The 14,111-nt window shown below is 41.8% G+C and overlaps 1 protein-coding gene across 1 annotated transcript in view; it reads left to right on the forward strand.

Annotated features, from left to right (window-relative positions):
• LOC146328166 (ephrin type-A receptor 4) overlaps positions 1 to 14,111 on the forward strand; it is a 66,268-nt gene that overhangs the window by 27,953 nt on the left and 24,204 nt on the right. The window contains exons 4-5 of the mRNA XM_084717034.1: positions 688 to 843; positions 8,411 to 8,746. Coding sequence (XP_084573160.1) covers positions 688 to 843; positions 8,411 to 8,746 — 492 coding nt within the window. The remainder of the gene's footprint in view (positions 1 to 687; positions 844 to 8,410; positions 8,747 to 14,111) is intronic.

Consider the following 14,111-nt stretch of genomic DNA (forward strand, 5'->3'; position numbering starts at 1 on the left):
ACAGCTCTGGTTTCATTGTGGCTCCAGAGCTTGCCAATAGAGCATAGCTTAAATTTGTGAAAAAGAGAAGAGGTAGTTATTTGATCTTTTCTTTTTGTCAGTGGAAATCGCGCCCTTTACTTCCATTCTGTTGTTTTTGATAATAGAATGCAGGTTCGTGAGAAAGGAGACAGGGGAGAAAGCATTGAAGATAGAAAAAGAAGACAAAGGGAGGGAAAGACGTAGAAGCCTCTGGGTAACATATTGTTTTCTTGTTGCTGATTGGGGGGAAATGTGCAAGATCACAGAGTTCTCTTCTTCTCTTCCATTGGAAAACAATTACTTGATGTCAAGTGGAATGCTATGGAAACATCCCCTCACTACCAAAACCATAGACAGTCATCAACTTCAATTTCACTTACTCTTGATATACAGAGATTTTATCAGAGATGCAATGTTGGCTTGTCACTCTTGCAACCACTTTGGACTAAACCACTTTCCTGACAACAATATCTCAGTAACTTTGGGGTGGATTTTCTGTGCTATTTTGTATATTCATGGTCCTCAGAGGATGCATCCTAATGACTTTGGCAATTCAACAACTTTCCATCAGGCCTGAGCAAGTTTAACTTAGGCAGTGAAGTATTACAACCTTTTTGCTCACATCTAACCAAACCCTCCCTCCTTTGTGTCCTTGTTACCTTTCAGCCTGTAAGATTGGATACTACCGCGCTCTGGCCACTGATGGCTCCTGTTCCAAGTGTCCACTCCACAGCTACTCCGTCAGGGAGGGATCCACCTCCTGTGTCTGTGACAAGGGATACTTCCGCTCTGAAACGGACCCGGCGTCCATGCCCTGCACCCGTAAGTGTGCCCACATATAACGCACACAGTTATATTTGACCAGAAAGGTTGTGATTTACATTGATTGTTGACAGCTTATGATATCTTGCTAAGCATGCTGCTGTATGCTGTATTTCTAGCATAAAATTGTTAAAGAAAAGAACGCATATCGCATAAACAGAGTGATTGCTTTTGCCTATACATGGTCATGGATTCTGTGTGTGTGTGTGTCTCTCATGCAATTTCAACCTGAATCAGCTGCTCACACACAGAGACAGTCTTTGTGCACACACATAAAGCAGGCGGCTGCTGGTTTAATAGGTGTCTTTTGATTCCAGGTGGTACTTAGTGATCAGTCATGGTGACAGAGAACTAATGAGGGTATAAACCGCTGCATCCCACATTCATTCCTCCACAGAGAGGCTGCAAAACAGTCAAGGAGGGTGAGAACAATAGAAAGACAAATAGAGATAAAACGTTAGTGAAGAATTCAGGGAGGTGACAAAAAAGGTGGAAAAATAAGGGCTGCAGATGTATGCCGAGAACGAATAAGATGTTGTGATAGAGAAAAAAACGAGGTAGAGTGCCAAGGAGAAAGAAAATACAGGAATGCATCAGGCTGAGGAAAGTTCAGTTTTTTATTTCTCAATCTCAGCTTTGCTCCATCCAGCTGTGTGAGTCAACCGGTGGTGGATCTGGTCCTTCCAATCCTCCCCCCTGACTCACCATGTCTGTGATAACAAATATTGTTCACAGTCCTGCTGCCTAATGATACCTCTTCCTTTTTTTAGACCTCATTCTCTCTCTGAGTCACAAACCTGGAAGTTCATACTAGTAGAAATATACACAAACAGAGAACAAACAGAAAGCAGCCACATAACACACAAAGTCCTACACTCTCATTTCCCAGGAAAATAAGATAATTCATACTTCCATATGACAGACGTTTGTGTATGACTGAGTATGTGTCATAAAGCAGTTTTAACAACCAAAACATCTGTTAAGTTGCTTAGCTCATAGTTGGCCCGAATGATCTGTCAGGTTCCAGTGGATTCATCACTCAGCAGAGCACTTTATTAGATCAGACAAACAACCGAACCTCTCCTGCATCACACTTAACTGTCTAAGCAGCAACAAAACTGGACGGCTTCTAATTATTCCCCTGCTGTACAGTATCCGTGCAACATCATAAACAAAGTTCTATTGTGGCTTAATTTAATGATCAAGAATTGCTGAACTGTTAATGCTTTTCCACGTGTCACTAAACACTTAAAGCGTTACTTGGACCAGTAAATAGAAAAGCTTTTGTACTTTCTGCAGTCGTAACTCATTCGACTCATACATACTATTGTATGTAAACTGACAATTGAATGGAGCAAAATTGAAATATGTTTATGTGAAAATGTACCAGGAACACAATGGAACAGCAGCATTGTAGAGCTGTCATATAAGGGGTAATGTATAGTGAGCAGGTGAAATAAAGCACGACAGTGTAGTGGAGGAGTCCGACACAAAGTGGAGGGGTCTTGAATCACTCTGAAGGGGTTTATTTCATAAGAATGACCTGCTCACTGTACATTATCACACTTATTACATGGTTACCTATCAAAAAAAATCAAAAATTTGACACAAAATATCAATTCTTCTCCTATTTTCCCTGTTACATTAACTGCATTACAGTGTTAATACAAACTTAACACTTTTTCATCTCAAATTAGCCCACTATCATTTCAGTAGATAAATCTATTTCATATACATATTAAATTCATTATTTGTTATGTTCTTATGGCAATTCATAATGTATTTTTCAAAGTTTGGGTCCTGAGGACACACCAAATTTCTTTTTTGGGTCTCAGCTGAAAAAGTTTGAGAAACACCAAACTAAGGCATATCAACAGTGCAGCAGTTGCAAATTACACTGTCAAAGCCTAATTTTAACTGGGTTTTTCTGTTTGCATTTTCACCTGTTTTTAATATATAACACATTTTAACCAGGAGTCTCACTGATATTTAAAATCTATGTTACAGGACACATCACATATCACAAACTTGTTTAGGTTTAATACTTGTTTATTAATCTTGCTTTGTTTTAATAAATACTGATAAATCCCAAAATATTTTTTGTGAAAATAAAAACATGGGCCGTACCGTCTTCCTGTTTAATATAATAGCTAATATATTGAGTTACAGTTTTAATGAATAAGCTCGGAGCTCATCCCTATTGTCCCGTTAGTCAGCATGGCATTTGACTGTGGCTGCTGCAAGCAACAGCTGTCAAAGCTCATTACTTGGCTCGTTTTATTGGAGCCTGCTCTGCCGTCTCCACCACGTTCCTGACTGCGCAGTTAGAAACTGAACATTAGCCGGACTCTGTCAGTGACCTTTGCCCCGCCTCGTCAGCCGGTCAACATTTGATCTTTGAACTCTCACCCTGTCTGTCGTCTGCTGTTTTCTTTCCTTGTGCATTTTTTCTAACTTCTCACCCACATGTTAGAGCTCTGTAATTACAGCTGTCACTCACACATCCCTCCTCATCCACATTTTGTTTTCACTCTGCCCCTCATTCTCTCAAAACCCACTCAGAGTCACGAACAGAGGAGATGAAGGGGGAAAAAAAATCTCTTAAAGTCATTTCCCAGTTTGCCTCGCTGAAGGTCAGGCTGGGAAAGAGCCAGCATCTCTGGTAATTGGGGTGTGTGTGTGTGTGTGTGTGTATGTGTATGTATGGGTAATTGAAAACGCTTTTCCCCTCTCTTAGCTCGAGTCTAGCGATGCACGATGATGATTAAAACTGGATGTTGTGTAATCCCGTCATTGTGTGACTGTCTGTGTGGAGGCCTGTGACTCCTTCTGTATTTAATCTGTCAGTGCCTTTCTTGCATCCTTGGTCTTTTGCAGTAATTGTTCTTTTGATGGCCATTTAATGTGTGGTACATTTGATCGAAACACTTGTTTTTTCTAGACTAGAAACAAGATACAATCCAATCATTTGCCTCCCACACTTTGGATCAACCTGCCTGAGGAACCTGGCAGGATAAATTAGTTATAGTACTGTTTGAAAATAGATTCTTGTGGTTTATTTTTATGTTTCTTTTCTTGCTTTTGTGTTTCTTGGATTGCTACAGTATTTCTTGGTCTCTATTTTATCTCTCTTTTGTTCATGTTACTTACACGTCTTTGTAAACCACTTAATGCTTTGAAAATTTAAAACATTTTTTCTTTTCATTTTTCTTTGTGTGAAGATTGTGAAGCCTAACAAGATATTTTCTTATGGTCATATAGTTCACATAGTTTATAGACAGTTTTATTTTAAGTCATTACTTTGGCACACAGCACTGCATAATTTTTTAGATCAACCTGCCTGAGGAGGTGTTTTTTTTCTTTCTTTTTTTTTAACTGACTTTCTTTGCTGTAGGAGTTTTTTTTTTTTGCCCATTTTTTCTTTTGTTGTTGTTGTTTCTTTCTCTTCTTTTCAAAACACTTTTGTAGTCAGGCTTTGAATAATGACATTTTTCATGTCATTTTTCATTTTTCAGATTGTTAAGCCGCCTAAAATATTTTTATTATTTTGACATACAACACTGAATTATCTATCAGACTCAACAAGTAGAAAATAAAACATTTTGAAGCTCAATCAAAATATAAGTATATAGTTTAGTATAAAATATGAAAATATGTCCAGGGCAAATACATGTAAGTACATGTGGGTGAGTATAAATACACACATTCACTAACGGGCGGTAATGAGGACCAGTGACGGACACCCGTGGGAGCTGGTTGCTCCACCGCGTTCAGGTCAGAAGGAGGGGGTGTTCTCCATTTTGAGGTTTCTGTTGGCCCTTGATGTGTTTCTCAGATTTTCCCCAGTTTTCTTAGCGGCAGCTTGGTGGAGTAAGAGGGAGGGATAGAGTGAGGAATGAACGCAGATCGTGGAGGGCTCAAGGGGGCATTGAATGAATCCCAGCCGGATGGTAATAGTGGGGTCGATGTTCCGGCCAATTTAGGCTGCTCTCTACCTCGGCCCTGCGCGTCACTCGGCTAACAATTACTGATAGAAAGAGACAGAATGAGAGAGGGATGAAAGAAGGAGAGTGTGGACACATGCAGAGAGGAAAGATGGAGAGTGGGAGTGAAAATGAGAAAGACAGATTAAAGAAGGGAGAGGTGGAAGGAGAAGAGAAGAAAGAAATAAGGCTCTGAGCAAATTGCGAGGCCGTAAATGAACGGAAGAGGAAAGGAGGGAAAAAGAAATCACCAACTTTCTTCAGGAGAAACTTTCTGAGTCTCCCTCTGGATTCCACCCATAAGGAGTATGAATTTTAAGGCCATGTTGAGCAAACGTTGTACGAAGGTTGTGTGAGCATTGCGCTCCCGTCTCCCCCCGTCGTTCTCTCTCCCAGGATTAATTACCGGGTGTCAGTCACAGCCGACGGCTCTCCCACGCTCCCTTGCTCCCACCGGTGCGTTCTGGGAGAGCGACAGGTACAGCCAAAGGTAGTTTGTGTGTGTGTGTGTGTGTGTGGAATGCAGGGGGGAACATTGACATGTGGTGGAATGTGTTTAAGACTTTATACAGTCATAAAGTTATATCGTGTTGTTGCAACTCTTGCCATAGCAACAAACAAACAAAATAATATTCCTGAGGTAATAATACACACACTTGGTGACTCACATACTCAAATATCTTAGTATATCTTTGAGGACATTCCTGTCACATCAAATGATTAATTAAAATATATACACTTACTTGCTTTGTTGCCAAGAGCTAGATGCGAAGATCAATACTTTTAAAAATGCCAGATCAATGGTATGTTTTGTTGAGTTGTGTACTTATCCCAGATGTTTCCAGCAATGGTCAAACCCTGAGTAATTTGTAATTTATTCAAGATAATAATGTGTTTCCTTGATGTCTGTAGTTGATATAACCTCAAGGAAAACATAGCATATGTTAGATACATCAGAGAGTGAAGAAGGAAATTGGTGAACGTCATAAAACTTTAATAAATTGCCCAAGCTAGCCATCTCCTAGCTCATACTCGCACAAACACAAGAGTGTTATTGATCTTCTCATCTAATTCCTAACATGAAAGTGAGTATGCGTATTTCCCAAAATGTCAAACTAGTTTTAATTCCCTTAACCTCCATTATTGGTGTGTAAATAAGAAACAATATTCAAGAAATACACTTACTCACTTTTTTGCTGGGAACTACATGAGGAGATCAATAACACTCTCATGTTTGTATGTGACTATGAAGCTGGAGCCAGCAGAGGGTAAACTCGAGAAGAATGGGGAAATAGCTAGTCTGGCTCTGTCCAAAGGAAACAAAAATCCCCCTTCCAGCTTCTCTAAAGTTAATTAACACAGTATATATTCTGTTTTAAATTTGCTAAGTGGTAAGATGGTTAACTAAGCTAAGCTAAGCTAACCATCTCCTGGCTCCAGCTTCATAATTATTGTACAGACACAGTAGTGAGAGTGGTAGAGTGGTATTGATCCTCTCATCTAATTCCCAGCAAGTGTTTTAATAAATCATGTATTCAAGAAGAACACACACAACTCGGATAATAACTGTAAACATTAACATTGTCAATATTTTGATTTGCTTACAATCTTTATGCTTAAGCTAAGCTAGCTGCCCTCTGGTTCCGAATTCATTCATAGTTAGTTCACAGATTTGAGAGTGGCATTGATCAGGTGCGATTTCCAAAATGTTACACTGTTGCTTTAATGACAAATAACAAATGTCCTGAATGTGGAGGACTTATTCATCTTTTTATACTGAACAGAGGAACAAAAGGCGTTTCACATCTCAGACAATGACTGGCAATATTAATATTGCCTTTGTCCTGTTAGTTTATGACACCGTCCACAGACCAGATAACAGCCAAGTAATGACTTTATAGTGTAATTCAGAGAGCGCATTATTGGGTATTGAAAGGGTGTAGAGGTTAGTTGAACCTAGCACACAGACAAAGGCCCTATTATAATGATGGTTGGATGTAGGCACCTTAATTTAGAAACCCCATCTGTAACTTGTTCCCATTGTCTGAGAAGGGAACGGAGAGAATGAGGTGAAAGAGCGCGAGAGGAAAATTGGGTGAGGAGAAGAAAATGGGGGAAAGAGGATTGGTGGGGTGGGGGGTGGGGGGGGCAGTGCTTTATCATAGTTTTTAATGAGAATTTATTAATAGGTTTTCATCGAAGGCTGCGGTTGGTAAGGGGAAGTTAAGTGATGCTAATATTACCACAGTGTCTCCTGCATCCTTTCATCTCACTGTTTGTGCTTTTAGTGACCCTTCAGGTCATTTTCAGTCAACAGATACCCCTCCTCATCTGCCACCATCCAATTCTGTCCCTCTCTCCCTTCCATTCACTCATCCAGACCTGCTCCTTCCATACTAATCAGTGGCTTTCTGCTTCCTGGATGAACAGACGGTGTTTGTCTTCTCCTTCTGTCCTTCTCCATCTCCTTCCTCACAGCCCCTCAGTTGCTCATTCACCACTATCTGCCAGACTAATGCCGCACATACACTACGAGCGTCTTGTGGAGACGAATGCATCACGGGTAAAATTCTACTTCCACGTCTCCATTAATACAGCAACATTCGTGCACAAAAGAGCTCTTATTCCTCCTCGGGCGAGCACCACACACTCCCACACACACTGTCCCCTCTGCTGCTCTCTGTGTCTCTGTGAAATCACTCATTGCCACACTGCTCCTCCAAAAATAACACTGATAATTAATTTCCGTTGTGAAATGATTCGTCTGCGGACTGACTAGCTTTCATATTTCACCCTGCATCGATCCCCCTAGCCCGCTCGCGTGCGCTTCATTAGTCAGAGAGAGTGCGAGTGAGACAGGGAAAACAGAGACAGCGAGAGAGAATGAGAGAGGGAGAGTTAAGTCAATTACCGTCGCTTATGTTTGAAAGCAACGCAAAAAAACACATTAATTACAATAGAGCTGACATGTAAATTGGGATTGATGAGGAGGGGAGTTTGTGTCACATATCTGTGGAGCAGCTCCTCGTGTAAAACTACAACGGCTTTACATCAAAGCAGGAACTTAATAACAGGGTCCAAAGCAAACTTTGTCAAAAGTTATTGAGTGGGTGCCATAAAGCCCCACTGTTAGCAGCGGGCTCGGGCACTCTGCCACCTCCAGCTGATTCGACATATGAATGGGAAAGAAATCTGCTGGGCTATTGGATTTCAGTTAACGTGCTGAATTAACTGAGGTGAAATTGGATCCTCCCTCACTGTAATGGACAGGACATTAAAAAGAAATTCAAGAAGCCTCAGCTCTCAATAAAGGGACAGCCCAGTCAATTACATATTTACATTTTTGTTATATGTAATGTCTGGAAAGAATCAATTACTTACTACCCACTGGAGACAATATTCACAATCACCAATTTGTTATATTCTTTCTTTTTAAGTGCTTATGTGATCACAGAAGCAATGTCTCTCTTTCTATCCCATTTTTTAGTAACCACGGTAAATATTCATGCAACTCTGTGCTCGCTTAGCATTTGGCTTCTAACTGCTACTGGTAATAACATCAACTCTTTCTTCCTCTTCTCCAGGCCCTCCGTCGGCACCAGTCCACCTCATATCCAATGTGAACGAGACCTCTGTAAACCTGGAGTGGAGCCCGCCCCGCAGCTCAGGAGGGCGCCAGGACTTGACATACAACGTGGTGTGTAAGCGCTGTGGGCCTGACGGCCGGCGCTGTCAGGCCTGCGGTAATGGCATCCACTTCAGTCCCCAGCAGTTGAGCCTGAAGGGAACCAGGGTGTCCATCAATGAGCTGCAGGCCCACACCAACTACACCTTCGAGGTGTGGGCGGTGAATGGAGTGTCGTCTCAAAGCCCTGGGCCGGACCAGGCGGTATCTGTGACCGTCACCACCAACCAGGCCGGTAAGACAACCAATGGTGGATTGAGTGTTGAGAGGAAGTTGCTGCGGCAGATTTTGTGATAGCTGGCCAGAAGCCATTAGGACCAAGTGCTGCTTTAGTTAGCTAATATTTTTTGCTAGAATCCAATAGCTGGTCAGAAGTCTTACATCAAAGAAGGTTAAAGCCCTCCCATGAGTGTAGCATTGATTAGTTCAAGAATAAATAAGTGTTATGTCAATGTGACTGGAAGTGGACAACACTGATTGGCCCGATATATATTGACATGCCAATAACAATTATTATTTAACCCTTTTGAACATATCATGATGGATCCTAGTGATAGATACTACAAATGGTGTGTTTTATGTATGAATTTGGCTGTGCTGGGATCTACACAGCAGGCTAAGAATGGCTGAACAGAATGTGTGACAGAGAAAGCTTAGGAAAATGGGAATAACTAAATTTTAGTTTAGCCACCATTTTTAGATATCTGCAGCTGCAAACCTTTTTTCCCTAATTGTATAGTCAAGCCCAAAAATGACATGTAAAAACAGCCATTGCTTTCTCACATGAAGGAACCTTTCAGTTCCTTGAAAAGTAGTTCCTGGGACTAAAAGTTCTGGGTACACTGCAAATTTATCAAAAATCTTATTGTTTTGTTTTATAAGTCATACCTACAATATTGTTGCAATATTGCTAAAAACTGATATTGAGGCTGATTTAATCAAAAATATGATATTTGAGTTTGTCTATATTGCCCAGCCCTACTCAGTAACTGTTGTGGAGCTTTCGATTGTATCAAATGTTCATCCTCATCAGCTAGTTAACAAAATTTAGAACCCTCCTGAAGTTTACATGCTATTACAAGTTAGTTTCTTAACTGGTCTGTGTGAGCATGTAAAGAAAAGAGTGCAGAGAAGCTTTATAGTTGTGTGTGGGGTCTTATATTTGATGCAGAGCACATGTTACACTGAGCGCTTGAAGTACTTTTTAGGGGCAATCTGCATGTCAAAACATGTTTATTAAAGCTGTAAATAATTTGGGCAAAGGCTGGATGATTACTGAGGAGGATGATGGATTCTCCGCAGTGGGAAATGATTTTCTGCAATATTTCACTTGAGTTTTGCATAATTAGGCACAAGAAGCCTAGGCTGAAGATAGGGGCAACGTGCTATATTTAGCTCTCAAGCTAATGAATTAGATGCGTTATATTGATCTGTGGAGGCTTCATTACAAATGCTGCTGGATTGTGTGTGTGTGTGTGTGTGTGTATGTGTGTGTAATTATTCTAGTAGAATACACCCATGAATACGGCCTCTCCTCCAGAACTGGAGTAGAGCCCTCTAGCCTGGGGGGGCGTTCAAAGCCTCCTGTTGTTTTGTCATTTAGCCATTTTGTAACCGGTTGTTGTGCAAATGGATTTTACGACCCCGGCCCTTTCTCTTCATCCCTCCCTGCTCTCCTCCACTTATAGCCGATCATTACCTTGGTCTTCTTTACTGCTCTGCTCTTGGGTGGCAAGCTAAGTGCCTTTTTGTGTCGCTTTTTTATCACTAATTTCCATCCCTGGGAAAAGTGAATATCTTGAATAGGGCTGGGACTGGCAATTTAAGGGCACAGTGGCTTGATTTATCAGCTGGGGTCAGGAAGATAGAGATGAATGGATGTGCTGCCTGTGGGAGAGCTGCGAGTCCTGCCAGACAGGCATGTGGTGGAGCTGTAATGGAGCACACCCCGGAGTCTAGGCCGAGGGCTCGTAATAGCATGTCAGTATGGTCACACTGGTGAGCAGTTGCGCCAAAACTCCAAAGTGCAGAGTCTGACACATGGATTCATACAAAGACATAGTAACACACACACACACATTGATGTCCCCCTGAGGTTGCTCGAGGCTAATCTGCTGACTTCAAGTTGTAAGATATAGATGATGTTGCCTTTGGCTCGTCACTGGTGCATGTTTCACAACTGTTCCCCAGGATTAGTTATATGGAGCTTGCAGCTGGAAGCTCTATTATGGTGTGTAGTGTGTGTGTGTGTGTGTGTTTGCACATGTGCAGAACTGACTGCATGCTTGACTAAAAGTGAGAAAATGTGTTACGCAGAATGTTTGTACGCTCATGGATGGAGATGATCTACATTTGCCTCCCAAACAATGTCCTCTATGTGTCTCCGGGCATGCATGTCTCTCCTAATTTGTGTGCATGTGTGTGTGTGTGCGTGTTAAAGAGAATTGCTCCAGACTGATTGGATTTCTTCCTGCTAATGCTCGGTAGGGGCTTTGGAAGCTCTGGTTTCAGCCGCTGGTAATCCAGCCAGTCATCTGTGGCTGTCCCTCTCTCTGTATCGCCTCCCCTCATCCAGACACCGTGGATTACACATTTATTATGATAGATTTATTAGGATTTATAAGTGCTGTGGAAAAGACACCCCCGCCACCGCCTTTCCATAAAAGTTCAAATTTCGGCTAGGGAGGAAGAAGTGAGGTAGGCAGGTTGGAAGGAAGGAATGTTTATGTATTTTTGTGTGAGAGGAAAATGAATGAAGGCGCAGTGGAGAAAAATGCCAGGAGACAAAAATTAAGACATGAGTGTTGTTGATTGCATGAGCATGCATCTGTGACCAGGCATGTATTTGTGTGTGCGTACAGAGAGGTCAGATTCTGCGTCTCGCCATGAATAATTCCACTGTCATAAATCAGTTGGGATCTAACCCTTTCACCCAGGCTGCATGAGGAAAAGGAGGGTGGAGAGGGGGGATGTCCAAGCTTTGAACTGACCCCTGGCTGTAAATGGATGTTTTTCCCCCTTTATGGGACCAAGCACTTTGTGTGTGTATGTGTGTGTGTGTGTGTGTGTGTGTGTGTGTGTGTGTGTGTGTGTGTGTGTGTATGTGGGGGTGTGTGTATGAGAAAGAGTAAAAGAGAGAGTCAGAGAGAGAGGTGTTTATGTCTCGATACAAAATACTTGGCAGGCTTAGGTGACTAAACGTGAATTAGTGCATGAGAGAGAGTGTGTGTGGGCATGTCTGTCAACACACATGTGTGTGAGTTTCCATCTCTCTGGCAAACCGGACAGACGTACATGTGGAAATGTGTTCGGGGAGATGGAAGCAGGCTTTATAGGGAGGGGGGAAGATCTTGTAAGCGGGAGCCATTTTTTTGACACCCTGAAAAACGGCTCCCTCCTCGGCTATTTTTCCCTGGCAGCAGCAAAATCAGTGACTCCAATCTGGCAACCAGGCTCCAATCTGGCAACCACATGTGCACCGCGGCCCCTGTCTCTTTTAATGTCAAACTGTAATCGACCGCATATTCGCACAACTGCTCAAGCCGACCACAGCTGCTCCTTGCAACACAAATACTTGTGATGAACATGCTTACAAAGACAAACTCGCTCACTTCACAAACTGTGTTCCATGCAGAAGCAAAACCTCACAAACGCAGTCTCAAAATTAACTTTTTAGTCAGCGTCCCATAGCCGTTCAGAATTTTACATTCAACTGTTCCTGACTTGGTCAGCCAATCTGCTAGGTGTTCTCTGCACTTATATACATGAATTCAAAATCATAATAAAATTATTTATGTTTGATCATGAAATGCATCACTGTAAACTGCAGTGCAAGCCTGTTTCTGATTGGTGATGGAAATTTAGGGGGCTTTCACATTAGTGACCTGAGCCTGGATCTAAGTACATTTGACCCCAAAGTCCAGTTCGTTTCATTAGTGTGAACACTGTGCACCATACTCAGGCATGTTTCATTGATCTGTGCTTGGGTCCACTTCAAAAGGTGATACAGTTCATGCGTACTTGGGTGTGGTTCATATTAGATGTGAATAAGGAAGTGGAATACTATCTTGTGATTGGCAGGCTTTTCTACACAACAGCAACAACATAAACAAATGTTGTGTAGTTGATGATGCAATTGTTCTGTACAGAACAACATAACTAATGTTGCTGCTGATTTGGCAGGGGAAAAGTGAAATCACCCTTACATACACTCACTTTGAACATATCTCACCATAAACACAATTGTACTTTAAACACCATGACCATTAAAAAAAAAAAGAAAAAATTCTCACCTGAATGTGAGACAGGTGCACTGGAGGAAGATGCTATGTAAAGTCAAGTGCTGGTGCCAACTCATATTTTTATATGTATATAATTCTGTGTATATATTCCACAACACACAAATGTGATCATTTCATTTACTGTCCCAGATTTGTCCTAGACACCATACATTTGTGCCAGGTGCCATTTTTATTGTCCCTGGGACAACTGAACATCCTTAATTTCAAGCGCTGCACAACAATCTGCAAAGAGCTAAGGCAAAACCTCCACTATTGTCTTGGGAGAATGATTTTTTTTAACCAAACCAAACCCAGAACTCTATTAGCCTCTGCCAGGATTTTACTCATTATAATGTATGCATAGGTGGTATGATTGAGTTTTGTGCTGTGTGTGTGAGATAATGGGGCTAGGTGTATGTTTTACCACGTGAATTTCGATCTTTCTGTTTGTAATGAGCTCCTTTGTGTTGCTGTGTGTGTGTGTGTGTGTGTGTGTGTGTAAATGTTGCCGGCTGTGAAAGAGTTTTTTTGGAGCGCGCAATTCCAAAATGAGATCTGAATATTCATTGTATCTAACACTTATTATTCCACCAGCATTTTAGCCTACGCGTTCAGGAGGCAGTAAGAAATTACAGATCTGCCCCACATATTTATCATCTACAGAGGTGCCAGCTTGTCTAGCATGGTCTGCCCGAGTCGCAGCCTTGGGTTAAACTTTTCTCTATTCAGGATAGACATGTCAACTTTACTCTTGCATCAGCTACGTGGTTTTACTGTATTTTCACACTCATCTGTGTATCAGTTTGCTCATAAAACATTCCTCTGACTACTTTATCCTTAATTAATTATAAAACTTGGCCTTGATGGATCACCTTTTGGGCTGTTTTTATCCTTGCCGTCTCACGTAGGGAACCTCAGAAGGGAGCACTTACAAAATCACTCATCTTTATCCTCACATTAGTCGAGGGAAAAATAAAAATGCAACAAGAGGAGGCAACACGATTAAATTGCCATATCTGTCATCTTTGGAGGAAAGATGGATGTGTGGATTACCTTGGGGGAATGAAGGCCAGTGACCCCTGAGGGGTTTCTCTCCGAGCTAGAGCGTCCTCGGTCAGCCCCAGGAGGGCCTTCAAATTGGCTCTCACTGCCAGGTAAGATTGATCGGAGGGATACAAATGGCCGCCATCTAATTGTTTAACGGAGACGCAACACATTAGGCCAACAGGATTACACAACCTTGGGTTAATCTATTTACCAAGAGATGTCTGCAATCCCATCCCTCTCCATCTCCATCTCAACCCCCACCAGTCACAAACC

Source organism: Lutjanus erythropterus, chromosome 4, assembly GCF_056507025.1.
Source record: "Lutjanus erythropterus isolate fLutEry1 chromosome 4, fLutEry1.hap2, whole genome shotgun sequence".
NCBI classification, from domain to species: domain Eukaryota; kingdom Metazoa; phylum Chordata; class Actinopteri; order Lutjaniformes; family Lutjanidae; genus Lutjanus; species Lutjanus erythropterus.